This window comes from Gobius niger, assembly GCF_951799975.1.
Source record: "Gobius niger genome assembly, chromosome: 16".
In the NCBI taxonomy this organism is placed as follows: Eukaryota; Metazoa; Chordata; class Actinopteri; order Gobiiformes; family Gobiidae; genus Gobius; species Gobius niger.
The window spans coordinates 7085232-7112156 of NC_136867.1; the positions used below are offsets into that span (position 1 = coordinate 7085232).

Here is a 26925-nt window from a genome sequence, read left to right on the forward strand (position 1 = left end):
AAGGCGAGGGGAGAGAGGGTTACAGTGCATCCAATTATACAATGGAAATATTTTTTTTCACTCAAACTTGGCTGTAAATACTGTTTAAAGTGACGTTAGCCCGCAGTTAGCTTAGCCCGTTAGCCTGTTAGCTTCTTCTTCGTGATTACATTAGTGTGTATTGCTTGCTCCGCACCGGTGGCAGTTAAGTTGCAAACATGGTTTTCTGGCCAGAGACACCAGGGGGAGATGAAAGACCCTCCAATCATCCCATAAACACTTGTATTACCCCCACAGGGACTACGGAGAGGATTTATTAAGGTAAACACGTTACTTAGTACTGCTTTAAATACGGTTACTTGAGTAGTTACACGATGCAAGTATAGTCACACAAAATCAATAATGTCGATTTTCTAAGCGGATAAAAAGGGGAACTATATTGTAAGCCCCTGTACCCCCTAAGGTATTATTATGCCTTACAATACAGTACCCCTTTTTATCTGCTAATGCTAACAACATATTCAGTGTTTTTGCGTGACTGAGCACACGCGTAAAGACCAGACAGTTACGCATCAACTCGTCTAAGGTAAGAAAACATCTCGGTATGCAAAAAACGGTGGCCTATTCCTTTAACCGTAAATTTTACCATAGAATTCAGGCTTTAATTTTAAACTATTGGTGTGTTGTTGTTGTTTTTTTCCCCCAGTAACGTGACGTTTCCTGCTATGGACGCCATTTCGGGGACGTTTCACGGTCGAAAAGATCGAGATACTTTGTTCTGAGCAAATAGGCTCGGTGCATGGAATGTTTTTGGCTAACTTCCTGTTTGGCCAGCCTCGGGTAAAGACTACTTCCTGTCTACATTTTAATGCTACATTGAAAATTAAGTCAGATTTAAAAAGAAATTGAATTACACTTAAATAAACATCAAGCCAAGTGTTTCAGAAGGAAAAAAAAAACACTTCAAATGGCGTATATTAGCCTATATAATATTTTAGCATTTGTTAGCGTCAAATTAACGTTAGCATTTAGCTTCAAGGCTAAAACAGTTAGAGAAGTCTCCTCCGATAAAGTATTTTCGCTGTTTGTTTTCTGCCATGTAGTGTTTTTAATATTTATGCCAACTCTCCACAGGAATAAAACGCAGACAGGACACAGCCGTTACCCTCGGAAGTTAGCATCGCGTTACTAGGCAACATTCCGTGCACAGAGCCTATTGCCACGTCAGCATTTCCTCACATTTCATCACTCGAGGCCCACGGATCTGTCCTTTGGCACGTTGAACGCACTCTTATACACGCGTGGTGCGTCCCAGGCTCCGGCTGCCGGACCTCAGGGTGCCCGGCTGCTCGGTAACCCACAGCGTCGTGGTCCCTTCCCCCCGCGACGTAGCGATTAGCCACCACGTTTCAAACCATTTCATCGTTTTTCCAGTCGGAGTCTCTTCAGTTGGGGCTCAAGCTGTCCGTGCGGAGCTGCTGCTGGTCATACTCCGATATCAGCTTCTTGATGTGGGCCAGTTTGTTGTGCAGGTACTCGCAGCGGATCTTGTCCTGGCTGTAGTTGGGGTTGGACTGACAACAACAACAACAAAAGAGAGAAAGACATTTTTTTCATTATTGATAATATGTTGCGTTGTTGAATGTCATTTTTTTTGTTAGAGATTAGTTCCATAAATGTATTTGCAATTTTGCAGGTGTCGCATGTCATTTCCCATCTGATGAATTCATTTATTCAGCTGAAAAAGAATTCATAAATTGTAACTACAAATGTAAACAAATAAAATAAATAAATGTCGGTAGGAAGATTTCAAGTGGTCTTTGAGCTGCAAAAAGAGACTTCCATTCCATTTTCTACAATTTTTTTCCTTATTTTTGCTCCATTTTTTCTGAATTTCTTATTACTGATATTTCCCATTTCCCTCCCCAATCTCCCCCATTTTTTGCCCAAATTTCCCCCCAATTATTCCCCATTTTTCGCAGATTTCTTGACATTGGAGATATTGCACATTTGCATATCTTCCACACCTGGTTCTAGATGACAAGTATAGGTATCAGGAAAAAAAAAAAAAGTTCAGGTATTGGCATCAAAGACCCAGTGTCGTTCAAGTACAGGTATGGGTAAAAAATGTAAAGATACCAAACCCTAGACCAGGGGTAGGCAACGTCAGGCCCGGGGGCCAAATCTGGCCCTCCAGCACGGAACCTCTGGCCCTCAAGATGATTTTGAGAAATGTTATTATGCAAATACCTGTTAAAGTACCCTAAAAATGTGAGAAGTAGTGTCGGTATTTTAAAATGTCCTAGCAGAACGTACAACTTGGTCATTTTATATAATGTAAGACGGGGATTCTAGACCCAAAAGTGGGTCGCGGAACCATTTTCAGTGGGTCGCGAGTCTAAAGGAAACTTTTATTCAATATTTTCCATCTGAAACTGCATAACTAACAGAGTTTGTTAAAATGTTTGTTGTTGGGTTGTTTTGATCATAATTTCAGTCTTGTTCAACAAAAACTTGTGTGGGCTTAATGTTGGGTCCCGAAGCCACTTAAGAACCACTGATGTTAAACATTGGTATTTGCAGAAAAAAGTTCTACTTTCGGCTACAATGGTGAGGTTCGGCCCCTGGTGTTTTGGCGAAGATGAAAATCGGCCCTCCACTACACACCCCTGCCCTAGACCTAATACTAAGAATCTGACATGGACCTTTTTAAACAGTTTGCTCACCTTTTTAATCTTGCGATACTCTTGGACGATTTGATTATGAACAGTCTGTTAAAAATGAAAAAAAGTCAGATGTGTTAAAGTTTAGCAGTAAGTCATGCGTGTAAATACATAACAGAGCGTGGTGTCTGACCTTGTATTTCTGCGAGTCGTGCTGCAGGTGTTTGAGTTGCGAGTCCAGCTCCATGAACTGCCGGGTCACGCAGTCGATGCGGGCGTGCAGGTCGCGGTACTCGCTGTACTCCCGGTTGAAGTCCAGCTTGAAGCTCTGCCGCTGCTGGGACGTGGAGATGCTGGTGTACTTCCTAAAAAAAAGAAGAAGACGGCGTCACATCGGAATTAGTCATCGGAATCTAATTTAACCTGCTCAGGCTGGGGTTTAGAGCTCTACAAACATGTTCGGAGACGCATGTGCAACACCCGACCAAAAATAAACCGAAATATTTGGTCGGACCGGCTTTAGCTTGGATTATAGCAGCACTCCCAGTGGCATTGTTTCAATAAGCTTCTGCAATGTCAAAAGATCCAGTGTTGCATTCGTGTTTCACCAAGATCTCGTAATTTGCTGACGGATGCAGATGGCATCTCTGGAATTGCCCATATATGGTCATGTTTGAAGCAGTTGTAAAACAAAGAGGAGGAAACAAATGCTGAAATATGTGTTACCGGGCGAAATAATGGGTATCTATGAACCTCTTACCACCCGCCAAAACCAAATGCATTCTCTTCTCTTTGCCATTGTCGTCACTTTTTATTTCCCTTATGTGTTTTTGTCACTTATTGTGCTTTGTCACTTTATCACTTTTTTTCTGCTGAATTTTTGTCTTTTTTCTGCTGGATTTTTGTCAGTTTTTTGCTGGATTTTTGCCACTTTTTTTGCTGGATTTTTGTCTTTTTTCTGCTGGATTTTCGTCACTTTTTTTCTGGATTTTTGTCACTTTTTTGCTGGATTTCTGTCATTTTTCTGCTGGATTTTTGTCTTTTTTCTGCTGGATTTTTGTCACTTTTTTGTTGCTCTTTTGTCAATTTTTTGTTGAGTTTTTGTCATTTTTGTCGCTTTTTTTGGTCACTTGTTTTTGTTGCGTTTACATCTTCATTTTCTTGTTTTTTATTGCTGTTTTGTAGAAGCTTTTAGATTTGGAGAATTCGGAGAAAACATGTTCAGGTGGGTTAAGAGGTTAAAAAATGTCAATTATTGCTATATTTCACTAATGGACTAATGTAATACCTTTTGTCGACAAACGGTGGTGCTATTTCCTCATGCGTGAGCTTCCTGTCGATTTCGCACACTTTTATTTAAGAAAAAAAACACCACATTTTGAGCTGAAACAGAAAAACGCATTTAGGCCACAAGAGCTTCTACTTGATAATCGCGGAAAGAAATGATCTGTATGATGGATGATTCTGCTTGAAGTTTATAGAGGATGTTAACAGACAAATGTATTTTGTTTTCGTATGTGCCGCTGTAGTTTAGGGATGGGCGATACCACCATACCACATTTTTTGGAATCGATGCGATACCGATACTTTTGGGGTCATTTTTGTCGATACCGATACCGATACCGGTCATTTCATATGGGTGAATGTATTTCAATCAATATACATTTCAAAAACTGGTTATTTTATATAATTAACAGGTCAATTAAAATGATATTACTTTAACTGGTTAATTAAACAATACTAATGTGAAATTAAATACATAAACAAAATTTTGAATTAATACTTAAATGACAAACAGAACCTAAACCAGAATGATAGGCCCGGCTCAGTTCAATCCTTTGCTGTTGTGACTGTTTTGGCTCAGAACAAAGAAATAAATCATCCTTTTGTGTTGACAATCGCTGCCCCGCCTTCTTTTGACATATGCAAATTAGTATCGATACTTTTTGCCCAATATCGATACTAAAAAGTAGCCGTTTGGTATCGATCCGCCCATCCCTACTGTAGTTCACGTGTTAGTAACGCTGTAATAACGGCATTTTGAGGTGGTTGTTGAGCTGTTAAAAACAATAACAAAACCCTTTTTTTGCATTTGAAGTTGTGTGTATTGTTTATCCAGCTTCATATTAATATAATTTTCTACCCAATAAAGATAAAAATACATGGAGGAGCAAAGCAGTTTAACAGCCCATAATTACAAAGGGAAGAATGCTAACATGAAGTAGTAGTCGTAGCTAGCATTAGCATGTAGCTCGTTTTTTGAGAAGGGTCTAGATCATAGAAATATATAGATTCAGCAGATGGACATGCACGTGATCAGTGGAGCTCCACTTTTCCACAGGAAATGACGTCACCTAGGCCTGTCACGATAACACATTTGAAGTTCGATATATTGAGGCAGGAAAATATCGCGATAAACGATATTATTGACTCTAATGATACTAGTTAGTGTCAACTCCCAGGCATAAAAATTACAGTAAACTTTGTTCTAAAAGTGCATAATCATATCCTGCAATAAATATACAAAGAATAAATAGAGGGGAAATACTAATAAATGTACAGGCGATAAATATCGGGCCCAAAAATATATCGTTCATCTGCTATTTATTGAACGATAAGTCAATATAGTAATTATCGTGACAGCCCTAGCGTCACCTCTGCAACTAACCCTAAACCTAACCTTAAGGATAGTGGAGTTAAAGAAAGGTGTTTAATTGAGATTAATTTAAATAAATGTCATGGGAAAATAAGTGGAGCTGACGTCATTTTCTGTGGAGGTCTGGAGCAAGTTCCTCTTGGTTTTTACGCTTCTGCTGAACAATCTGCTGTGTAAAAACATCCCGATTTAGACTTGACTTTATTTGCGTGTGATAAATACATTTCTATTCCACCAGAAAACAAGGAGGCCACGCCCCCTTGTATGACGCATTGCCAACTGTATCTATGGGAGAGGGTGACCAGTGCTTCAAGGTAGCCAATCCAGGTGTGAAAATGATGTCCCTGAGCCACTCTTTCACAATGTGAGCCCGAGGAATCCGGGCATTGTCATCTTGGAATATGCCCGTGTCATCAGGGAAGAAGAAATCCATTGATGGAATAAGGTATGTATATGTTCATGCTCATTCTTTGGGCACATAGCCAGTCCCTCCAGGATTTCGGGGGGATTTTTTGTTATTGTTGCTAAAATCCCTGATTTCCGGGCCATTTTTCCAAAGGTGGCGATAAAACGTTTTTTTTGCATGTACTATACAATATATTTTTGTATTTTACATTATCAGTTTAAACCAAAGAGCCCGAGGAATAAGAAAAGACTTATATGGGCATTACTTTAAATAGTTGTGTCATCAAAAAAACAGAAGCATGTTCAGTCCGCGGAGGCGCTGGACACTTTCTAGTAAATAAAATGGATTTAACTGATCAGAAACTCACTTTAGTTGCGCAGAAGTTGCAAAGTTAAAGGCACTATACCTGATTTTATTTCCAGAAATGGAACAAAAGTGTGTTTTATCCTCCCTTTTTAGTATATGGTGAACACAAATGTTAGTGGAATAAACATTGTGCATCTAATTATAAAACATTTAAATGAATTTCATGAACCTTCAGGCTTTTTTCTGGCATTGTTGAGAACTTGACCCTGAAAGTTATGAAATGTGTCTATAAACTTGTCCCTGTGACAAATGTGGATGCTACAATTATTTTTGGGAGAGTTAGGAATGGGTTTTGACGACCACTGACAATTTTATTAAAAAAAAAAAAAATCAGGTTTAGGGCATTTAAGAAAAAGTTGTAAGGGAAACTGTGGATTACTGGAATAGTTGCGGCTTTTGGAAATAAGAGAAAAACTATATATTTATATATTGTACTTACGATAAATAGTCCATGGTGTCATATGCTTGTAGTATGTTAGAGTCTAGCAGCTTTTCACATGAATCTGAATGAAAAAGGGACAACTTCAATTATTTAAAAAAATACTTTAAAATGCAAAAGACTGTTTTAAGATGTAAGGAGTAAACTTGCCGGTGTAATCTTGAGAGATTTGGTTCAGGTCGTCTTCTACCTTGGCTTTTCTCTCTTTGCTTCTCTCTTTCTCCTTGAAAAAATAAATACATAAAAAAAAAATTAATATAAAGAATATATAATAACAGTAGTAGAAGTAGCAGTATTGGTCACATTTGTAAAAAAGAGCATCAGATTTTTTTTTACTTTGGCCTTCATCTCCTTTGATAAAGTGTTGTTACCTTCTCCTTGTGTTTGTGCCTGCTTTTCTTCCTGGCGACTTTGGGCCTGTTCAGGTCGGGCACTACCAGTGGTGCCGGCGGCTCATCGCATTTTGCCTTTTTGTCATTTTCTCGCGCTCCCCTGGTCGCCTCCTCGCCTCCCCTGATCTCCTCGCATCCCCTGGTCGCCTCCTCAGCTCCCCTCAGCGGCTCCTCGCCACCCCTCGTAACCTCCTCGCCTCCCCTGATCTCCTCGCCTCCCCTCGTCGCCTCCTCGCCTCCCCTCGCCGGCTCCAGCCTTTCGGCCGCCTCCGCCTCGGACAGAGACTGGAAAAGCTTCCTGGGGTCTAGCTGGTTCTTTTGCCCCTCTCTGTCCCTTTGAGCGGCCTGTTCTGCCGGCCGGGGCCTGGGCACGTCCGTTTTGGCGGACATGCGGGATATCCTGGGGCGCTTGGTCACCAAAGGGTCAGTGTACTCCTCGTGCAGCGCGTGTTTGGGCCGATGGGCTGGGGAGGAGTTGGGAGTGTCTCTTAACGGACTGACCTGGGCCTCGGGGACGGAGAGGAGGTTCTGCTGGGGCTGGAAAAGCCTCCTGTAAGAAGCGAAGAAGGACTTATTACATACAGTGGAACAGGAAAACAAAGACTTTCTCAACGACTACTTAGCGAGACAGGATAATGCTTGTGGTACGGATTAATTATAGCTTTACCCCTGTGTGTGGAGGCAATTTTATAAGTAGTAAAAAAAAACAATGCAATGAGACTACAGTATACTGATCTTACACTCATTGGGCCTGATTTTGTGTTTCTAAACGTTTCTATACGCATGTTTTTTTAAATTTATGTATTTAACATCCGTGCAAATTTACACAATTTACTACAATATGTTCATTTTCAATCAAATTCATCTTACACATAGATGTAACATGTTCATATAAGATAAAACAACAACAAAAAACACAGGGGTCTACTAATTTACAATAAGATTGTATTTTTCAAGAAGAGTGATGGATTTAATTAGTTTTTTATTATTTACATTCATTTTCTCAAGGGAGGCCGAATAAATGTTTAAATCCGATTCTTGAAAGTGGAACCATGAAGGTATTTTTTCACACCATTTCATTTTGTGGATATAATATTTTGCTAGTATTATAATTAAGTTTATTATAAATGTTTCATCTGAAGTGAAGGTGGTATTATCAAAGGTCAGTAAAATATGAATTTTTGTCAATGTAATACTCTTACTAAATATTCCTGTGAGGTCGTTCTGTACATCAGGCCAAAAAGTGCAGACAAAAGGACATTCCACAAATAAATGTTCAATTCTTTCACCATCACCTTCACAAAAGGAGCAATTGTTACTGACATCTTTTAAAAAACGACAAATGTAATCTTTTACCGGGTAATATCGATGTATAATTTTAAAGGGGGGGTATTATGCAAAGTTAACTTTTTCAAGCTTTACATCATGTTATTATGTCATTCCCTCATTAAAACATGCCTGAAGTGTTGCCTTGACACATTCACATATTTTTGAGTAATCTGTAAAAACTCTGATGGCGGCCATTTTAGGGATAGGTTTGCCTGAGTCCTCCTAGGAACGCCCCCACCTCCTGGAGACGCCTCCGAGCTTTCGTCACCAGCCGAGTAACCAACCACTGCTCCTCAGCAGAACCCCCTCCCCACTGATGCCACAGACAGCGTGTGGAGGGGGCGTGTCTAAAGGCTCAGAGGTTCTTAAAGAGACAGAGGCCTATTTCAAGACATTCGCTACAGCCATTTTGAGAGAGACATTTTATACAAGGCAGTTATTCTAATTTACTGCATTTACAGACCAACAGAAGGTTTGGTCATCATTGTAGTGTGATATAGACTGGTGCTATGTGATTGAAAAAAACATAATACCCCCTCTTTAAATAAGCACTCTTTAACCTTATTATTGAGAATGTAAGGTAACAGAAAAACTGTACTCCATTGTTTTCTACTCATAGGGATCCACTTTTGTTTACATATAGGGTTTGCAAAGTCATCAAAATGAGCTCTAATAAACTTCTTTATACAGTTTCTCTAGGCATGTGGACGAGTGACGTCACGAGCACGTGATACTGAGCTGTGGCGCCGCCTGGAGGGCAAAAGGAAAGCACAGGCCTTCATACTCCATTACAAATTAGCTAAAAACTTTGGTCAAAAGATCATGCTAAATGTGGATAAATAGAATAAAATCAATGCAGTGAACACACACGCCCCTGTCTGCGACGCTAACAAACGAAGGAAGGAAGGAGCGGAACGTTTCACTGATGTAAGATCAGATTGAACATGTAGAAAGCAACAGCTGTGATCAGGAGACTGAATCAGCAACTGTGCCAGGTTCATGTTATTAGAGGTAAGAAAATACAAACCTGCTCCACATGCACAGACACAAAAAGGTTACTACCATCAAGTTCCAGTCGTGTCTGCTAAAGCCTCACAGTAGATGTTCCTCATGCGGATCACGAGAGGACGGTCCAGTCACAGCAGACTTTTGAACCGAGCACTTTCTAAATGTACAACAGGTCATTTTGTCCCAATTGTGGGGATGCTTTGATCTTCTTTTGGTGAACTTTGGTGATTATAATGATGTTTAAGTGCTGATAATGATAATAAATTAATAGCCTAAATGTAATTGTTAAACTTGTTTAGGCGAAAATGTTGACTTAAGTATTAAGAGTAACTTTAGACTATAGTTTAAGCTTAAACTTTTTTGAATGACGTTGTGTCTGTAGTATATGGCACGGATGAAATGGGCTTTTCGCTTGCAGCAGTCTGACCCCGATCAGTGCAGTAGCTCGTGATCCTCGGCTCAATTATGCTAGGTGGTCTGTGAGGCGACGGTTTTAAAAACGAGGTTTTGAGTGGGCTGTGTTGATTGTGGAGGATTGAGGAGGTGAGCCTTTTGCCCTCCGGCGTAGTGCGCATGTGCGGGATCTCCGACAGTCAACAATAACATTCAACCTGCGTATAGTATAACATTTTGCACTTAAGTGGGCAGGACAGACATCCATGACCGGCTACATCTCTTTCTCCTGGGACACCGGACATGGTACTTAGTATGACCTTAAAAAAGCTCCATCTTGTGTTCTTCCTATCTTTGCTAAAGGAAGAAAACAAGGCAGTGCGATATAAACAAGCAAAAGAATGTGAAATAAACTACAACTCAGTCGACCACTTTTTGTTTTTTTTTGTCAAGTAGCGCAACAGCAAGATGGCGGCTGTCGAACGTCGCATTTGGAGCAGCGCTGTCCTCGAGTCAGATCTGCCCGCCCCCAAAAACAACGCAGCGCTCCATTGGTACAGTATGGTAGCACAGTGTGAAAAAGTGGTAACTGTCCCAAAATCCGGGCTTTTGTTCTAGATCCCGAATCCAGCTCAAATTGTCCCAAAAATGACCCTGACCCAAGAGCAGCAGCAGTTATTGCCGGAGTACAGGCCAACCCACGCCTTTATCATTGGGCACGCGGCGACACTCATACCGTGTCCCCCGTCATCTAACCTTTTTCTTTATTTGTACGCGACACGTGGCGGTAAACTTTGAGGTCAGAGGCAGGGACACTCTACATGTGCTCAGAGCTGGGCCTGGGTCTCCAATAACCTGCCGACTATGCTCACTGTGACGCTTCGCTCACCCCTCGTGCTGCAGTTGGTCGGTGATCAGCGAATGAAGCAAAGTTATCACTGCTTTAATGATGTTCCGGTGGAAAATAAGCTGAACCTCACCTGACGAGGATCCGTTTGAGAAGCTGCTGGTCTCCCGAGGTGTAGCCGGGCCAGTCCTTCTGCAGCTCTTTGAACAGACCGTCTTTCAAAACAAAAGCGCCGTCTTTACTGGTCAGCTGGCCCACCTGTGGTAAGACCAACTTTTATTACTCACAGGAAGACGAATGCAAGCAACCCTCACGCTGTGTCCATCTTTAGATTTCAATTAACCTCTTACCACCCGCCTAAACCAAATGCCTTCTGTCCTCTTTGGCTATTACATAGGCCTGTGTAGCACCTCATTTGAAAGCTAAGACCCACAAAACTGATCTTTTTCCTCGCCTTTTTGCTGTGTTGTGTCACCTTTTGTATGTTTTTCTTATCTTTTCTTTTTTCCATTTTTGTTGAATTTTTGTTGAATTTTTTCTTGAGTTTTTGTCACATTTTTGTTGAATTTTTGTCAATTTTTGTTGAATTTTTGTCACTTTTTGTTGATTTTTTGTCATATTTTTGTTGAATTTTTGTCACATTTCAGTTGAGTTTTTTTTTATCACTTTTTGTTAAATTTTTATCCTTTTTTTTTGTCACATTTTTGTTGATTTTTTGTCACTTTTTGTTGAATTTTTGTCCTTTTTTTTAGTTTTTGTCACATTTTTGTTGATTTTTTGTCACTTTTTGTTGAATTTTTGTCCTTTTTTAGTTTTTGTCACATTTTTGTTGAATTTTTGTCACTTTTCAGTTGCGTTTTTTTTAATCACTTTTTGTTAAATTTTTGTCCTTTTTAAAAAAAAAATTGTCACATTTTTGTTGAATTTTTGTCTTTTTTTTGTTTTGTTTTTGTCACATTTTTGTTGAATTTTTGTCACTTTTCAGTTGAGTTTTTTGTCACTTTTTGTTGAATTGTTGTCCTTTTTTTAGTTTTTGTCACATTTTTGTTGAATTTTTGTCACTTTTTGTTGAATTTTTGTCCTTTTTTTAGTTTTTGTCACATTTTTGTTGAATTTTTGTCACTTTTCAGTTGCGTTTTTTTTATCACTTTTTGTTAAATTTTTGTCCTTTTTAAAAAAAGAAATTGTCACATTTTTTGTTTAATTTTTGTCTTTTTTTTGTTTTTGTCACATTTTTGTTGAATTTTTGTCAAATTTTTGTTGATTTTTTGTCACTTTTCAGTTGCGTTTTTTTTTATCACTTTTTGTTAAATTTTTGTCCTTTTTAAAAAAAAAAATTGTCACATTTTTTTTGAATTTTTGTCTTTTTTTTGTTTTGTTTTTGTCACATTTTTGTTGAATTTTTGTCAAATTTTTTTTGATTTTTTGTCACTTTTCAGTTGAGTTTTTTGTCACTTTTTGTTGAATTGTTGTCCTTTTTTTTGTCCTTTTTTTGTTTTTGTCACATTTTTGTTGAATTTTTTCACATTTTTGTTGAAGTTTTGTCACATTTTTGTTGAATTTTTTCACATTTTTGTTGAATATTTGTCACATTTTTGTTGAAGTTTTGTCACATTTTTGTTGAAGTTTTTCACATTTTTGTTGAAGTTTTTCACATTTTTGTTGAATTTTTTCACATTTTTGTTGAATATTTGTCACATTTTTGTTGCGTTTACATCCTTGTTTTCTTCTCATTTTTTGTGGCTATTTTAGTGCTTTTTTCCCCAAGAAGCTTTTTAATTAGAGTAAAGCCAAACTGGAGAAAATGGGATCCGTTCAGGTGGGAGCTAAGAGGTTAAAACAGAGAAATGGAAAAACTCAAATCTTCTGCCTTGATCAACTATCGGTGAGTTCACATTCGGCCCATAACCTTGTGGGATAAACTTCATTGGTAACCACGGCTTCTACAATTCTCACGGTTAACCTAGCCTGTCCTGCTATAATCGTGGTTTACCTTGACATCCCTGAATGTAACGTTGTCAGACTTTGGCCTTACCTCCTGCAGCATGGTGTCCAGCTCCTCCTTCTCGGCCGGCTTCAGCCCGTCCCTCTGCAGCCTGAGGAGCAGCTCGGGTTTCTTGTAGGGCTTCAGAGCCAGCAGGTGTGTGACCCGCTCCCTCAGCTGCCTCGACTGGACCTCATTCCCAGCGCTGTTCGGACCCAGCGGCCCGGCGGTCTTCTTCACTTTGGACTTGCCCACCCCCTTCTTCATGGTGCTGAGGAGGGAGTGGCCCGGCGGCTTGGGCTTGGCTTGGCTGGAAACCGCAGGGGAGCGCACGGTCACCTTCCGACCTGCGAGAGACCAAAGTGGGCAGAGTTTTATTACAGGCGGAGGTTGATTCAATAGATTTACATTTTTGAAGAAACGGTATCTTAACTTTTAGCTTATTGCGACTAGGGATGCACCAATACCAGCATCTGATCAATAACATGTTATTGATCTATACTATACTGTATAAATGTGGTCCCAGATACCAGAAACCGATACCACTTGGTTCCTTTCAGCTGGGCAGAGCATGACAAAGCAACAAGCTGGAGAATTCTGACGAGTTACTGACTACTTTTTTTCAGTAACGCGTAATCTAACGCATTACTTTTTCCAGACCAGTAATCGGATTAAAGTTACTTTTCCAGGTCAACCAGTATCATTCGCATTTTGAGGCATGGAGGTGATGTCGGCAGCTGGTTTACGTAACTAATAAAGTAACTTGTAATCTAATTTAGTTACTTTTTAAAGGAGTAATCAGGAATCTGTAATCGGATTACTTTTTCGAGTAGTCTGTGGAAACGCCGATGACAGTGCTGAGTTTGCAGTGTTTTCAAGGCGAGCAGGCTAATGTTGCTAACTAGCAGCTAACGGGTCTGGCGACTCTTAGCCACTTCATGCTTAGGGACCTAATCCACTGACTTAAAAGGGGGGGTATTATGCAAAATTGACTTTTTCAAGCTTTCCATCATGTTATTATGTCACTCCCTCATTAAAAACATGCCTGTAGTGTTGCCTTGGCACATTCACGTATTTTTGAGTAATCTGTAAAAACTCTGATGGCGGCCATTTTAGGGATAGGTTTGCCTGAGTCCTCCTAGGAACGCCCCCACCTCCTGGAGACGCCTCCGAGCTTTCGTCACCAGCCGAGTAACCAACCACTGCTCCTCAGCAGAACCCCCTCCCCACTGATGCCACAGGGGGTGTGTGGAGGGGGCGTGTCTAAAGGCTCAGAGGTTCTTAAAGAGACAGAGGCCTATTTCAAGACATTCACTACAGCCATTTTGAGAGAGACATTTTATACAAGGCAGTTATTCTAATTTACTGCATTTACAGACCAACAGAAGGTTTGGTCATCATTGTAGTGTGATAATGACTTTTTAAAAGAGATACAAAACGTGTATATTGAGCAACATTTAGCTACTGCTGAACCAAAATTAACCATAAAGCTATATGCAAACACACACAGCAACATCCTCTAGTAGCACTAGTGATAAGGAACAATCTGAATACCATTGTAAACAAGAGGAAAAGTGGCATCAGTGCATCTCTAATTGTGACCGTTAAAAGAGTTTCAGTTGTGCTTTGTTCCAGCCATGTCCTAATGTGTAGAATGATCCCAGACCTGTTCACCACAACTGCCTCGAAAATCCTGCACTGTCACTAAAAAAGGTGTTAATTCGGGTCCGAAGTGCCGTCATGCACGAGCTTAATATAGAAGCTGCAGTTACGCGTAAGACCTGAGGTGGTAGTAGTGAGTATAAAATGACCAACTTGCATCTAGCTACTTTAATTGTGCTACCTCCATGGTAGATAGACTGCAAGAACACAAAGGTGAATCATTTTCTCTCGAGCCATGATCGGTTTCACAAATCTCGGTCATCTCGAAACACAATGCATGACTCAGACCGTCACGTGTGCTTTAAAACCTGTAGAACATTCAGCATATACGTATATACCTGTTTGTCTGTTTAGGGAAGTGGTTTTGTGGCAGCCAAATGCAAAACAAGTCTAGCTTATCTGTGCACTGCAGGGTTGAACAGTGTTAAGGTTTGTTGATGACGTCCCTCTTCTATGAAAAAATAACCAAAGGAAGAAAAAAAAACTATATAGATTGCAATATTTATCCAATCACATCACAAAATCAGTCATTATAATTATGTTCTACTATAATTATTAATATTTTAAGCACTTATCTGTGCAATGTCCCATTCAAATACGTCCCTGCACATTAAAGGGACTATACGGAGTTTAAAATGTCCTAATATGCAGAATGAGCTCAGACCTGTTCACCACAACTGCCTCTAAAATCCTGCACTGTCAAAAAGCAAAAAGTCATGCACGAGCTTAATATAGAGACTGTGGCTAAACGTATGACCTGAGGTGGCAGTAGTGAGTATAAAATGGCAAACTTGCATCCAGCCCCTTTAAAGTCCCTGTATCCGTGTTTTGTTTTGTTTTTTTCACTTTTCAAACAATGGCCCTAGGAACGAGCTAACTAAAGGCCCTGCACCTGATTTTTTTTTGTTTACAAGCAATGAAGAAGATTTCCACAGTTACTTGTGGTCATTGATAACTTTCCGAACAAATCTCCAACATCTCGATTCTTCACAGAGATGAGATTTTTAAGCACGTTGCACAACTTTCGGGCTGCGAAACACAGCTTTACCGCCAGTGATGCTTGTTCTCGATAACAAGGCTTTATATGGAGGCGCAGGGAAGGAGGACTAAACAGATTTCATTCCACCATGTACTTAAAAGTGGAGCTTTGATTCATTTACACAAAGGGGCATTTTGTATAATAGAGTTCAATTACATCAGTAGAGGTCGATATATCGGGCCGATATTTGGGTATTTTACAATCTATTGCCGATATCTCCGGAACCGAACGTGATAAAGATGTCCCGTTCTTTGCGTTAAAAAAAGGAGTCCTCCCACAACATCCCAGACTTCAGGAGCTGAGAAACGTCACGGTTAAAATCAGTTACAAGTTTTATGTATCTTAGATGGTATTTTATATGTTTTATGTTTCAGACTTTGGCTTATCATTTCTGAACCATAATAGGTTAATAGGTTATGGTAGACTTGGCGTTTTAGTTTTGGAATCTACTTTAATTGTGCTTTAATCTACTTTAATTGTGCTTAATTGTGCAAGGTTAGGGTTAGGGTTGGAATCTGATTTTTGTCTTTAAAACAAGCTCCCTCTCCCTAAACATGAATGTCCTGAATAAATCAGCCCTATACCCCTAATAAAGCGCCCCCTGCTGTCACAGTTCAACACTGACACTTTTTACTTTTCAGAGGCTTCATACACAGGACTGTAGACGAGGCATTTGGAAATAACGGCCAAACTTCCCCCAAAATTTGCATTGGTCTTAGTAAAACTCATATTGGTCGACCCCTTAACATCATCCAACATGAGCGTATTTTCTAAGCACATACATTAGCTGAAGTTCTAATTAAAAAACAACAAGGCTAAGGGTTATAAAGGACGGTTCACTGTTGTCTGGCTTATTTCCATGCAGACAACGCATGGTGGTCTGGTGTTTTTAGAAATATCTGCAAGAACAAATTTCCCTCAGCCATATCGACATAATCCGGTAGAGGGTCCACACACTAAAGTTTTGAGTTTTTAAGTTGCATTAACATGTCGGAAGGAAACATGCTCTAAACACGCTCCCAGGCCATTTCTGCTCATACTAATTTCTATGGCAACTGGAGCAAGATGGCTGAAACGCAGCGCAGGACAAACTTGTCTTGAGGCCAGTCTTATTTCGTGTTGTGTAAGCTCTAAGCAGGAGCGGATCTCAGCGCGGGTCTGTTTCAGAGCTGATGGCGCGTTTCATGACAAATACTGTGGGTAAAATTTGCAATGAATATCGAATTTTTCATTTCGAGCCAGATGATGGAAATATGAAGAGCTAACACAGAAAAGAATGACGGGCATTTCAAAATGTGTAGAGGTCCAAACTACAGTAGGTTTTATTCATGATGAGACCCCAATGAGAGGCACCGGTGTTCAGTTTCAGCATAGAACATTTAAGTGATAGTCTGGAACTGTTTAACCCCTTAACTCCCACCTGAACCGAGCACATTTTCTCCAGTTTGGCTTTACCTCAGTCCAAAGGCTTTGGAAAAAAGCTGTGAAAATAGCAACAAAACTGAGACGAAAACAATGATGGAAATGTGACAAAAAAGTGAGAAAACATTGACAAAAAAGTGATGAAAAATTGATGGTAAAGTGGCAAAAATGTCACAAAAAATGTCACAAGAAATTGACAAAAAATTGACGAAAAATGACCAAAAATGACCAAAAATGACAACAAAAATGTGAGAAAAATGTGATAAAAATTTGACAGAAAAATGTGACCAAAAAATTTGATAAAAAAGGGATGAAAAAATGACAAAAAAACGGATGAAAAAATGACAAAAAATTGACCAAAAAATGACAAAAAATGGACCAAAAAATGACAAAAATGTGATAAAAAAAAATTGACAAAAAAATGACTAAAATGTGACAAAAATGACAAAAAAATGACAAAAAAGTTACAAAAAAGTTACAAAAATGAGTTGAATACCCAACGGGCGGGAGTTAAGAGGTTAACAAAAGTTATAAAATGTGCAAAATCAACCACCTTGTCTCGCATTTCGAAATAAAGTAAGTAATAATATATATATTGTTATTTTATATATATATAGTCTTTCTTTGTATCGGATCTCCGCAACTAATCAGAGTGTAGTATCCTACCGTGTTGACCAATGAGACGAGCTTTTCCTGTGAACCAGCCTGTCAGGTCCAATCAGGAGGGAAGGGGAGGAGCTTAATCGATTGAAAATTCTGTTCCTGCGCTCCTCACTTTGCTAACAAAGAAGGGGGTTTCTGGTTGAAGGGGGAAGGAATTTAATTGTTTGCTTTCACTCTATCTCTCCTCACTTTGCAAACTTACAGATCGTCACTTTAAATAAACAAAATAATTTCAACTTTTGCGATTTACCCATGACTGACATTCATTCTAAAGTTGCAAAATCAATACACCCCATAAATACCTGCTGTTACAATGTAGTGTAGGACTCATTTTAGGCCATTTCTAGGAAAAGAAATCTGGTATAGGGCCTTTATACTGTGCCATGTGTTTGGAATTTGCATTTGAGAACATCTTAAATCTATTCATGTGTATATCTGTCTTTTAACCTCTTAACCTAAGCACATTTTCTCCAGTTTGGCTTTACCCAAATCTAAATTTCACTCTATCTCGAAAAAAATATAGCAACGAAAATGAGGATGAACACACAAGAAAAATGTGACAAAAAGCAACGAAAAACAATGAAAAAAAAAATCCAATGAAAAAGCAATAAAACCACTTCCAAAATAAGACAAAATTGACAAAAAATGACAAAAATGTGACAAAATGTGACAAAAAAATTACAAAAAATGTGATAAAAATCTGACAAAAAAGTCAAAAATGTGTGCAAAAAATGACAGAAATGTGACAAAAAATGAAAAAAATTTGACCAAAAAAAATGAAAAAAAAAAGTGACAAAAATCTGATTAAAAAAAAAAATGAGGATGAACTGAACACACAAGAAAAATGCGACAAAAAGCAACGAAAAACAATGGAAAAAAAAATCCAATGAAAAAGCAATAAAACCACTTCCAAAATAAGAAAAAATTGACAAAAAATGACAAAAAAATTACAAAAAATGACAAAAATCTGACAAAAAATTTATAAAAAATTGACGAAAGAAATGACAGAAATGTGACAAAAATGTGACAAAAAAAATGAAAAAAATGTGACAAAAATCTGATAAAAAAAATAAATGAGGATGAACACACAAGAAAAATGTGACAAAAAGCAACGAAAAACAATAAAAAAAAAATCCAATGAAAAAGCAATAAAAACACTTCCAAAATAAGACAAAAATTGCGGCGACAACAGGACCAAAAAGATAGGATCACTCTTGTAGGCCTTAGCTTTCAAATGAGGCGCTACACTGCTTTTGCTTTTAGATTTGGGTAAAGCCGAACTGGAGACGCTGCACTCAGTTAACGTGAGCTGAAACAGAGGTCGCTCGTGGGCCGCGTGAGGCCGCCGCGTGAGGCCGCCACGTGAGGCCGCCGCCGCGTGCGTGCGTGTGGTACCCTGGAAACGGCCGCCGTGCTTGATGACGATGGCCGCCCTGCTGCGCGTCTCCTCCTCGGCCTGGGCCATGCTCTGCTTGGCTTTGTCGTACGAGTCCTCCGTGGCGTTCACCGTCATCTTCTTCTGGATCACCCCCAGACATGACAGCTCCTCCACCGCTCTGGAGGAAGGAAGGAAGGAGGGAGGGAGACAGTAATTACACGGTGCAAACCAACGAGTCCTCAAAAGACCTCGCATCCGCCAGAAAGAAAATCACTGGCGTCACGGAGCGCTCAAATGTGGATTCTGTGGCTGTTTGTAGCCTCGGTAAATCAGTCATCTGAAGGGAGGGAATATGCTACATAATAAAAATGATTCCAAACAACAATTAACCTCTATCCTGACGACTACAACGACAGAACAGTGGACCTATGCCTGCTTTTGGACACTTCTGCATTGGTTTATTACGTATTCAAATTTATTAGAAGTTTTAAAAAGGAAACCAATCAATTAAGGTGAGACACTGCAGGTAGGAAAAATAAATAGATTTAGAGATATCAATTGAAACTTAAAGGGGCTAGATGCAAGTTGGCCATTTTATACTCCCTACTGCCACCTCAGGTCATACGTGTAGCTGCAGCTTCTATATTAAGCTCGTGCATGACGGCAATTCGGACCTGAATTAACACCTTTTTTAGTGACTACACATTCTACACAATAGGACATGGCTGGAACATGTAGGGGGAGGAAAATACATAATTTTAACAGTTTTAAACTCCGTATAGTCCCTTTAAGCTGAACATTACTGTTGAAAAATGTATTGTACGTTTTCTGTCACTTTATGTTTTCATGTAAGAACATAACATTTTGTGCATAAAAATGGCCGAGACGAAATCTAAATAATGGATAGACCTAGGTTTATGGTTTTATTTTGTTTACATACATATCTTTCGACTCTAGTTTGTTTTTTGAATAAGCTATTCACAAGTGAAAAAATCTGTAGGTTTGGAGTCCACAGGTGCTACTGTAGTGGTTATTTTGTTGCATGAGTGGAATAAAAACCTCATTTTGAGAAAACCAGCCCTAAAGTTTAGTAGCGAGTGCACATGCGCGACACATTTCTCCATATCATATTATGTGGATAAAAGTATAGCGCAGGGGTCTCCAAGTAAACCCTGCGCGGGCCGGATTTGGCCTGCGGGCCGCCTGTTGGAGACCCCTGGTATAGCGTGATCGCGGACACCCTTCTCAGGACCCGTGGATGTAAAACTATTCAACACTTACTACATATTTCCACCTCGCTAACAACAAAACATCATAAGATAAGCATCGTACGGGGCAAGTTTTGTCTTTTTTATTCTCAGACATGAAAACTAAGATGTTATGGGAGGGAACTAGCAAAACATCTCCACTTCGACCGTGAAAAATCAATACTTCAACAGGTTAGTGAAGGAAAGGCCCTACATGAGAAAAGGACTGCTCTTTTTGCCATCATCAGGGCAGCAAGGGATGTTAAGCAAACACAAAATACAAGCCACCATTTTTAGACAACGGCATGCTAACAAATTGATGGCACCGCGATGAGTCCAAAGCTACTTGACAAAATCCAGGAAACAGACGTCTTTGCAATAGATACAGACGGCATCTCGTCATAGAACGGGGCGTGGCTTCGCCGAGGGGAAAATAGAATCTTTAGAGAAACAAGATTTTCCACTCTTTTTAGACATTTTCTGGTGGAATATGAACTTATTTATCACACATAAGTAAAGCAAAGTGTAAATCGGGCCCATATGGATATTTTTTCACAGCAGATTGTTCAGTAGAAGTGAAAAAATGGCAGTTGTAGCTAGCACTAGCTAACCGTTAGCATTAGCCCGATGCTCACATGTAGCATCAGGTTAGCATTCTCCGTTATTCATGTGTTTATGGGCTGTTGAACCACTTTGCTCCTCCCCATGTCTTTGTATCTTTATTTAGTAGAAAACCTAGCATTGGTAAAGTAGTTTTTGAATAATTAAAGAAAGTTTCGATTTCTCTCCAAATTGTTTTCCCCCTTAACTGTTTTCAATCATGACCATATATGGGCGATTCCAGAGATGCCGTCTGTATCTACTACAGGTTATATGTTGCCTATAAATAAACAAAGAGGGCAGTTTAAATACGAGTTCCTGACTGGCGACATTATGCGAAACAAAATCAACTTATTATGATTACTATCTCGCTTGATCACCTGGTGTTGGTCTGCTGGACACATTCGAAGCGGCTGTGTGGGCTGTGGCTGGACACGTTGTTCAGAGTGAAGGTGAAGACACTGACTTTGTCCTGGCCGTCGCTGCAGGGGATGGTGATTTTCTGCAAAATCACCCGCACAATAGGGACATGTTTTTGTTATTACGGAGCCAGAAAAAGTCAAAATGTGACAACAATTGACAGCAGAAGGGGGAGGAAGAAAAAAAAATTACCCCTTTATTGTCGCCAAAACAGATGGTGGGGTTGGAGGTCCTGCCCTGAGAGAGAAAGAGAGAAGGAACAAACACTGATTCAGAGGAACTAGGTTACTGTGTCAGTGTAAGCGCACAGGAAACGCTTTTTTCCTCTCTAAGCCACAGGTTATAGGAAGCGGTCTTATTTCTTATCTCATTTCAAATACTTGTAATACTTCACCTCACATCATTAAATGTTTTGTGCTTGCTTTATCTATATTTTGTCAATAACCCAAACTTTAACCCACACCTACACAAGCAAGTCTTCTCTAGTTATTATCCGGGCATCCAGGCGTCATCAACCAAATCTAAAAAGCTTCTCGATAAAAGCATCAGAATAGCGACATACATGGGGATGAAAAAGCAACAAAAACGTGACAAATAAGCGTTAAAAAAAAAAGCAACAACAAAATTACACACACGCACACACACACGCAACAGGAAATGGTAACGGTAATGCAACTCTGCAAAAAACAAAAACATTGTCGCTGAGTCATTACTTAGTCGCCTCCCAGTCAGGGTGGTTTGTCCTATCAAAGTTCAAATCAGATTAGTTCTTCACATTTGCCTGGTTTTAGCACGATTTAATCGAAGTTTAAGGTCGGTTAGAAACTTTCATGTGTAATGTGTAGTTGTTATATTGCCGAGAACGTCCCAAAAAAAAAAACTTGCTTAGGCTAATCCTCCAGCTAGGAAGCCCAGACCCAACCCTCGCATAGTTCATCGTGATGCTCCACCAATGAGTGGCCGTGAATTGTGTTTATTATTGAACTTTACATTAATGGAGTCAGGAGGATTGTTTTCATCTGGCCGTTGTTGATTGAATCAGTTTGACGGAGATTGCTTTAGAGTCTAACCGTGAAAATCCCCCGTGTGACCTGGCAGGGGCGCGGTCCGAACCCGCCTTTTGAAGAAGATGAATGATTTGTGGTCGACTAAAGGTCAAGAAAATCCAGTTGGTGCGATCGGCTCGAGAGTTAAAGAAAACATCGACAGACTTTTACTGGTGATTTTAAGTTAGTTGCTTAGTTGTTGTTTAGGTCCCTGTTTCGCGATAACATACGGCGGTGCAATATCGCGATAAACGATATTGTTGCGATATTTCACTGAGCCATTTCAACACACTATGTCCCATTCTGCTTCACCTCGCTTTAACCCAGTGCATTTTCTCCAGTTTGACTTTACCCAAATCTAAATGCTTCTTGAAAAAAAGTGTCAACAATATAGTGACGATAATGTGGATTATAAAACGCAACGTGCCGGAAAAGCGGCAAAACACACACACAAATAAAGAGTGATGAAAAAGCAACAATAAACGCCGCAAAAGAGTGACAAAAACACAACATGAAAGCCGCCAAAAAGTGACGAAAAACTGATGTCGATGAAAAAAGCAACAAAAACCTGACAAAAAAAACTTAGAAAAACAGACGAAAACGCGAAAAGGCTGTAAGCTCCGGTCAAGTAGCGCTTTTATATCTGGGTAATTAAGACGTTTTTCAGCAAATTGTGTCAAAACAAGACTTTAAAAAACACAACATCAGGACCAAAACGAGACTGAAAGTTAACTAAGTTAGTAAATGTTTAACTAAAACACATTTATAAGTTCAACGCATTGTTTGCTTTCGGCCGAGTTTGCAAAAAAACTGTGTTGATATCAGTCAGATGAAGGCTTTGGCGATGTTTCGATATATCGTGGCTTCTTGCGATACGGTCAGATATTGCATCACCTAATACCGATATACGATATTTTGTTTTTTGCGATATATCGTGGCTTCTTGCTATACCGCTATTGCATCACCTAAAACCGCGATACGATATTTTTTGGCCGATATATTGTGGCTTCTTGCATTATGGATATTGCATCAGCTAATACGGCGATACGAAATTTGTTTTGCGATATATTGTGGCTTCTTGCTATACAGCTATTGCATCACTTAATACCGCGATACGATATTTTTTTGCCGATATATTGTGGCTTCTTGCTATACGGCTATTGCATCACCTAAAACCGAGATACGATATTTTGTTTTTGTGATATATCGTGGCTTCTTGCTATACGGATATTGCATCACTTAATACCGCTATACGATATTTTTTTGCCGATATAATGTGGCTTCTTGCATTATGGATATTGCATCACCTAATACCACGATATGAAATTTGTTTTGCGATATATCGTGGCTTCTTGCTATACGGCTATTGCATCACCTAAAACCGAGATACGATATTTTGTTTTTGCGATATATTGTGGCTTCTTGCTCTACAGCTATTGCATCACTTAACACCCCGATACGATATTTTTTTGCCGATATATCGTGACTTCTTGCGATACAGTCGGATATTGCATCACCTAAAACCGCGTTACGATATTTTTTTGCCGATATATTGTGGCTTCTTGCATTACGGATATTGCATCACCTAATACCAAGATACGATATTTTGTTTTTGCGATATATATCGTGGCTTCTTGCTATACCGCTATTGCATCACCTAAAACCGCGATACGATATTTTTTTGCCGATATATCGTGACTTCTTGCGATACAGTCGGATATTGCATCACCTAACACCCCAATACGAAATGTTTTTGCCGATATATCGTGACTTCTTGCGATACAGTCGGATATTGCATCACCTAACACCCCAATACGAAATTTTTTTGCCGATATATCGTGACTTCTTGCGATACAGTCGGATATTGCATCACCTAAAACCGCGTTACGATATTTTTTTGCCGATATATCGTGACTTCTCGCGATACAGTCGGATATTGCATCACCTAACACCACGATACGAAATTTGTTTTGCGATATTTTGTGGCTTCTTGCGATACGGCTATTGCATCACGATTTTTGTTTTTTGCGATATATGCGATATATGTAGTCACGGGTATTGCGCAGCCCAAGTGAAGAGGCTACCGCGTCTACAAACAAACTCAATATTTTCCATCAAAATAGGTGGAAAATCCCCACGGACCTTCCCAAACCATTAGATCATGGTTTATTTCGACACAGAAGAATGACTCATTACCAATTCAGAGTATGATATTTTGTTGTACTTCCCATCCACTCTATCATAACTACATCTCGGTTTTGTTCTTTTTGTTGTTGTTGTTTTTTTTTCCTTCCCTGTGAGGCAAATCCACTTCCAACAAACCTCCCCATTATCCATTCACATTGTGCGATTAGCATTCCTTCCTCTTGCCAACAGCTTGTAGGGACTTGGCCGGGGCAGCTTGTGTTACGGTCATGAGCGCACGGGGCTATGTTTCCGCATCGTAGCCGATTATGCAACGTTTATTGCCGTTTTAAAACCCACAACTGGCTCCATGGAGGAAGCAAGAGCACAGCCCGCGTGCCCCATCCCCAAATAAAGCGCTCACGAATCGGTTTCAATAGCTCAACAATAGGCGTTGTACAGCCGGGGTGCAGCGTGGACTTTCCTTTTTTGTTTGCTGGTGTGTGGGGGGGAATAGCCTACCTTGCCGCTCTGAAAACCCCCAATGGCTCTTGCCGCGCTGTCAGTGAGTTTGACGTGGAAAACGGAGACGTTGGCTTCGCGTTGGGCGCTGGACAGCCCGTAGCACTGGTTCTCCTTCAGCGATGACATGCCCGCTTCAGTGTCCGGCGGGGCTCCGAGGCAGGCGGTCCCGAAACAAGCGCGCACACATTGGGGGGGGAAAGGGAGAGGCGATCGGAGGAAGAATAAGGAGGTGCTGGTGGTGCTGGTGGTGGTGGTGGTGGTGGCGGTGCTTCCTCCGCCGCCGCGCGTAATTCTGGAGTAGAGCGCATTAGCAGGGGTGCCAGATCTGGTGGGAGAAAACTAGCGACTTGGTCCTCGAAGTTAAAAAAAAATTAAAAAAAACAATGAGCATGCGGTTTAAACATTGTGTGAAATAAACTGGAATGAATGTATGTTTGAAGTGAACCTTTGAGCTAAAAAATATGTATTATAATTTTTACGTTTTTTGATTTAAGCCATAATTAGCTACATGTAAAAGTTTTTTTTATTTTTATTTTTTATTTTTTTAGCTACATGTAAAAGTGTGCTCTACACATGTCACAATACAACACTTCATCGTTTTGCTCACTGCTCAGTGTAACTAAGCCCCGTTTTCTCCGAATAGTTCAATTATGCTTTGTTTTCTATACATTTTGATCTTATGTTTGTGAAAATTTTTAATTTTTTGAAACTTTTTTCAATCAATTAATAGGCCTAATACTGCGCCTGACAGGACTGTAGCCTTAAAGAGGGGGTATTATGCTTTTTTCAGTCACATAGCACCAGTTGCAGTAAATTAGAATAACTGCCTTGTATAATATTGCTCTCTCAAAATGGCTGTAGTGAATGTCTTGAAATAGGCCTCTGTCTCTTTAAGAACCTCTGAGCCTTTCCGACACGCCCCCTCCACACGCTGTCTGTGGCATCAGTGGGGAGGGGGTTCTGCTGAGGAGCAGTGGTTGGTTACTCGGCTGGTGACGAAAGCTCGGAGGCGTCTCCAGGAGGTGGGGGCGTTCCTAGGAGGACTCAGGCAAACCTATCCCTAAAATGGCCGCCATCAGAGTTTTTACAGATTACTCAAAAATACGTGAACACTTCAGGCATGTTTTTATTGAGGGAATGACATAATAACAGGATGTAAAGCTTGAAAAAGTCAATTTTGTATAATACCCCCCCTTGAAATGTTTATTTTAAAAAAAAGGCTTACACTTGCATTGCACTTGACAAGCCTGTGTCACAGGTTTCTCCTTCTCTGTAGTCATTATTCCTGTACTCCACACACTGTGGTGGTGTTCAGCTACAGGGGCGGACTGGGACTGAAAAACGGCCCTGGACTCTGACCAGCCTGGCCCAAATTAGCGTAAATGCGACACTTTCTCATGCATTTTCTCCAGTTCGGCTTTACCCAAATCTAAAAGCTTCTCGACTGGAGAGCAACAGTGTAACGCCTCATTTGAAAGCTTGAAAGTTGACTTTTTGTCACGTCGTCGTCGCATCTTTTGTCTTTTGTTGCATTTTTGCATTTTTTTTGTTGCTTTTTCATTGCTTTGTTGTTGTGTTTTTGACTCTTTGTTGTTGTGTTTTTGACTCTTTGTTGTTGTGTTTTTGACTCTTTGTTGTTGTGTTTTTGACTCTTTGTTGTTGTGTTTTTGACTCTTTGTTGTTGTGTTTTTGACTCTTTGTTGTGTTTTTGACTCTTTGTTGCTGTGTTTTTGACTCTTTGTTGTGTTTTTGACTCTTTGTTGTTGTGTTTTTGACTCTTTGTTGCTGTGTTTTTGACTCTTTGTTGTGTTTTTGACTCTTTGTTGTTGTGTTTTTGACTCTTTGTTGTGTTTTTGACTCTTTGTTGTTGTGTTTTTGACTCTTTGTTGTTGTGTTTTTGACTCTTTGTTGTTGTGTTTTTGACTCTTTGTTGTGTTTTTGACTCTTTGTTGTTGTGTTTTTGACTCTTTGTTGTGTTTTTGACTCTTTGTTGTTGTGTTTTTGACTCTTTGTTGCTGTGTTTTTGACTCTTTGTTGTGTTTTTGACTCTTTGTTGTTGTGTTTTTGACTCTTTGTTGTGTTTTTGACTCTTTGTTGTTGTGTTTTTGACTCTTTGTTGTTGTGTTTTTGACTCTTTGTTGTTGTGTTTTTGACTCTTTGTTGTTGTGTTTTTGACTCTTTGTTGTGTTTTTGACTCTTTGTTGTTGTGTTTTTGACTCTTTGTTGTTGTGTTTTTGACTCTTTGTTGTTGTGTTTTTGTTGCTTTTCCAGCACATTTTTGTTCCGTTTTCCTCCTTGTTTTTGTCGCTATTTTGATGCTTTTAAGCTTTTAGATTT

At 39.7% G+C, this 26925-nt stretch overlaps 1 protein-coding gene across 1 annotated transcript; it reads right to left on the reverse strand.

The window, feature by feature from the left end:
• Window positions 1–1045: 1045 nt before the first annotated feature.
• LOC306976025 (RNA polymerase II elongation factor ELL-like) lies at window positions 1046–24892 on the reverse strand. The gene is made up of 13 exons (XM_079573865.1): window positions 24586–24892; window positions 21086–21130; window positions 20854–20975; window positions 18644–18804; window positions 12514–12809; window positions 10612–10736; window positions 7091–7451; window positions 6881–7030; window positions 6660–6732; window positions 6510–6573; window positions 2836–3007; window positions 2706–2750; window positions 1046–1553 (listed from the first exon to the last, which is right to left on the reverse strand). The coding sequence occupies exons 1-13, from the start codon at window positions 24712–24714 to the stop codon at window positions 1425–1427; spliced, it is 1872 nt and encodes a 623-aa protein (XP_079429991.1). The 5' UTR covers window positions 24715–24892; the 3' UTR covers window positions 1046–1424.
• Window positions 24893–26925: the final 2033 nt, after the last annotated feature.